This window comes from Nicotiana attenuata, unplaced genomic scaffold (assembly GCF_001879085.1).
Source record: "Nicotiana attenuata strain UT unplaced genomic scaffold, NIATTr2, whole genome shotgun sequence".
In the NCBI taxonomy this organism is placed as follows: Eukaryota; Viridiplantae; Streptophyta; class Magnoliopsida; order Solanales; family Solanaceae; genus Nicotiana; species Nicotiana attenuata.
This window is the reverse complement of record NW_017674194.1, coordinates 52,372-54,841: the sequence shown is the minus strand read 5'-3', so window position 1 is coordinate 54,841 and position 2,470 is coordinate 52,372. Positions and strand designations below refer to the sequence as shown.

General features: G+C 35.6%; 1 protein-coding gene across 1 annotated transcript; it reads left to right on the top strand.

Annotated features, from left to right (window-relative positions):
• Window positions 1-943: 943 nt before the first annotated feature.
• LOC109218174 (cytosolic sulfotransferase 16-like) lies at window positions 944-2,036 on the top strand. The gene has a single exon (XM_019382518.1). It carries the CDS (start codon window positions 1,045-1,047, stop codon window positions 1,915-1,917), a length of 873 nt encoding a protein of 290 aa, XP_019238063.1. The 5' UTR covers window positions 944-1,044; the 3' UTR covers window positions 1,918-2,036.
• The last annotated feature ends 434 nt before the right edge of the window (window positions 2,037-2,470 follow it).

The window sequence follows — 2,470 nt, the reverse complement described above, 5'->3', positions numbered from 1 at the left end:
CACTCGGAATCACCATAAAATCTCCCATCTCATCTTCATCCCTTGAAAAAAAAAAGGAAAATCCCAAATCGGACCTCCAACATCTCGAAATCACCTGAAGAACTGATTAATTGAAATTTCGTTGCCTCTGTCATTGTTTTTAGTAAAAAGCTAATCAATTGGTTTGAGTTAATAGTAAAAGGAAGAAGAAAACAAAGGTACTTCTAGAAGTTAAGTGGAGAAATCAATTGAGTTTTAGTTATATAGAAAATGAAAGAAGAAATAAAAGGTTATTTTATTAAAAATAGAGTTAATATATTTCTATCTGATTTTGGAAGTTTGAAGCCTTAGCCACCGTTTTTGGTGGTGTTTGAGGAAAAAAGAGGGAGGAGGACAAGGGGTTTGGAACGACATGGAGGGGGGAGAAATTGAGGAAGCGCAGAAAATGGGGGAGGTGGAGGAGATTGGGTTTTCAAATTTTATTTTTGGTTAATTTTTTAACTTTATTTCTTTTCATTTGTTTTTTTATTTTAATCCTTGTATAAAAATCAAAATTAGTAGTATCACTCTCTTTGCAAGCGTGAATTACACGTAATTTGTCCATCTTAGCCATATCAAAGCTACGCAAGCTCGGTCAACGGTTAGAGGGGTTTAAAGAATTAGTTTTGATCAAGTGAAAGTGGCTAGATGAAAACTCGTAAAGTTCAAGGACCGAGATGTCAAAACGGTACAAGTATAAGTGTTTATTGGGCTATTCTGCCATTTATTAAATATGATAAATTAAGCAACTACTGTATAATTGATTTTAATTAAAGCTAAATGTAGTACTTTCATATCTTTTTACGTGATAAAGACAGTTTCTATATGCTAATGTCTACTACATGTTCAATTATGGGAGGTTCACATGAGCCCTTGCCAATCTGTTTCTTGATCGCTATTAAATAAGTGTAAGTCTGTTTATCAATATCAACCCTTACAAAACGAGAAACCCTCTATCCTTGTCGTGATCACTATCGATATAAAGGCTTCTGGTTCCCTTTTCGCTACTTAAGACAAACTTTATTTATGCAAGAAAATTTCAAGGCTCAACCCTCTGATATTTTCCTCTGCAGCTATCCAAAAACAGGTACCACTTGGCTTAAAGCCTTGACCTTTTCCATTATGATCAGAGATCGTTTTTCTGATGATGATTCCACAAATCCTTTACTAACCAAGCAACCCCACGAGTGCGTACGGACTGTTGAAGTTGACAGTTTCACAAATCCTACTTTAGTAGAAGCAGAGTTCCCGTTGTTGGCCACACATCTGCCCTACTCTTGCTTAGCACCATCTATATTAGAATCTGATTGCAAAATCATTTACATATGTAGGGAACCAAAAGACACTTTTGTTTCTTGGTGGCATTACATGCAAAAGGTTAAAGAAAGCGCCGATGCATTCAAAGCAGAGGCTGTTCCATTCGAACAGGAATTCAAGTGGTTTTGTGAAGGCAAATCGTCATGTGGACCGTATTGGAACCATGTTTTGGATTACTGGAAAGGAAGTAGTGTAGATAGACCAGAGAGAGTGTTCTTCTTAACGTACGAAGACTTGAAGAGCAACACGTTGTGCTATGTAAAGAAATTGGCAGAATTCATGGGTAAACCATTCTCTACAGAGGAAGAGAATCAAGGGGTAGCTGAAAAAATAGTTGCACGCTGTCATTTTGAAAGTTTGAGCAATTTAGAAGTGAACAAGAGCGGCTGTATTCACCCAAATACTTTGAGAGTCAAGAACAGCGCGTTTTTTCGAAAAGGAGAAATAGGAGATTGGAAGAATCTTTTGACTGAGGATATGGCAAAATCAGTTGACCACATAACTCAGGAGAAATTCCAATCCTTGGGCTTGACATGGATCCCTGTTTCAACAAATGAGTGCAAGAACAACGCAAAGGATTAAGGGAGTAATGAATTAAGAAGATTGCTTTTGGTATTATCATTTCTGTATTTCCTTAATTTTTCTTCTTTGATTCTCTTGTGTCATGTTATTGGCGTGTGGTTTGCAATAAAATACTATATTTCGGACATACTGTTTTGGTTTGCCATTTCTTCTGACACTAATTCTATTTCATCCAATTAGGAGATATCATTATGCTAAATATCGAGTCAACTCACTGTGAGAGTTAAAATGTCTCACATAACAATTTTTTTTAGGAAAGTAGATTTTCCAAGATAACTTCTCTATAAGAAATAAAAGACAAATACATAAGCAAGCATTAGCCTATGTCGCATGTAAATAATAACACTAATATTCCCGTAGATATGATTGATTGAGTTCTAAAATGGAAGTTCTTTACAACTATAGCCTGTACAAAATAAATATATTTAGCATTGTAAATTTGAAACTGTACTTGTAACGATCAACCAGTCGTTTTGCTTTTTATATCACCGTTTCTCTAATTAAGACTTCCGATGTATGCTTTTACTGTTTTATGGCTTGCGGGGATGGTTGG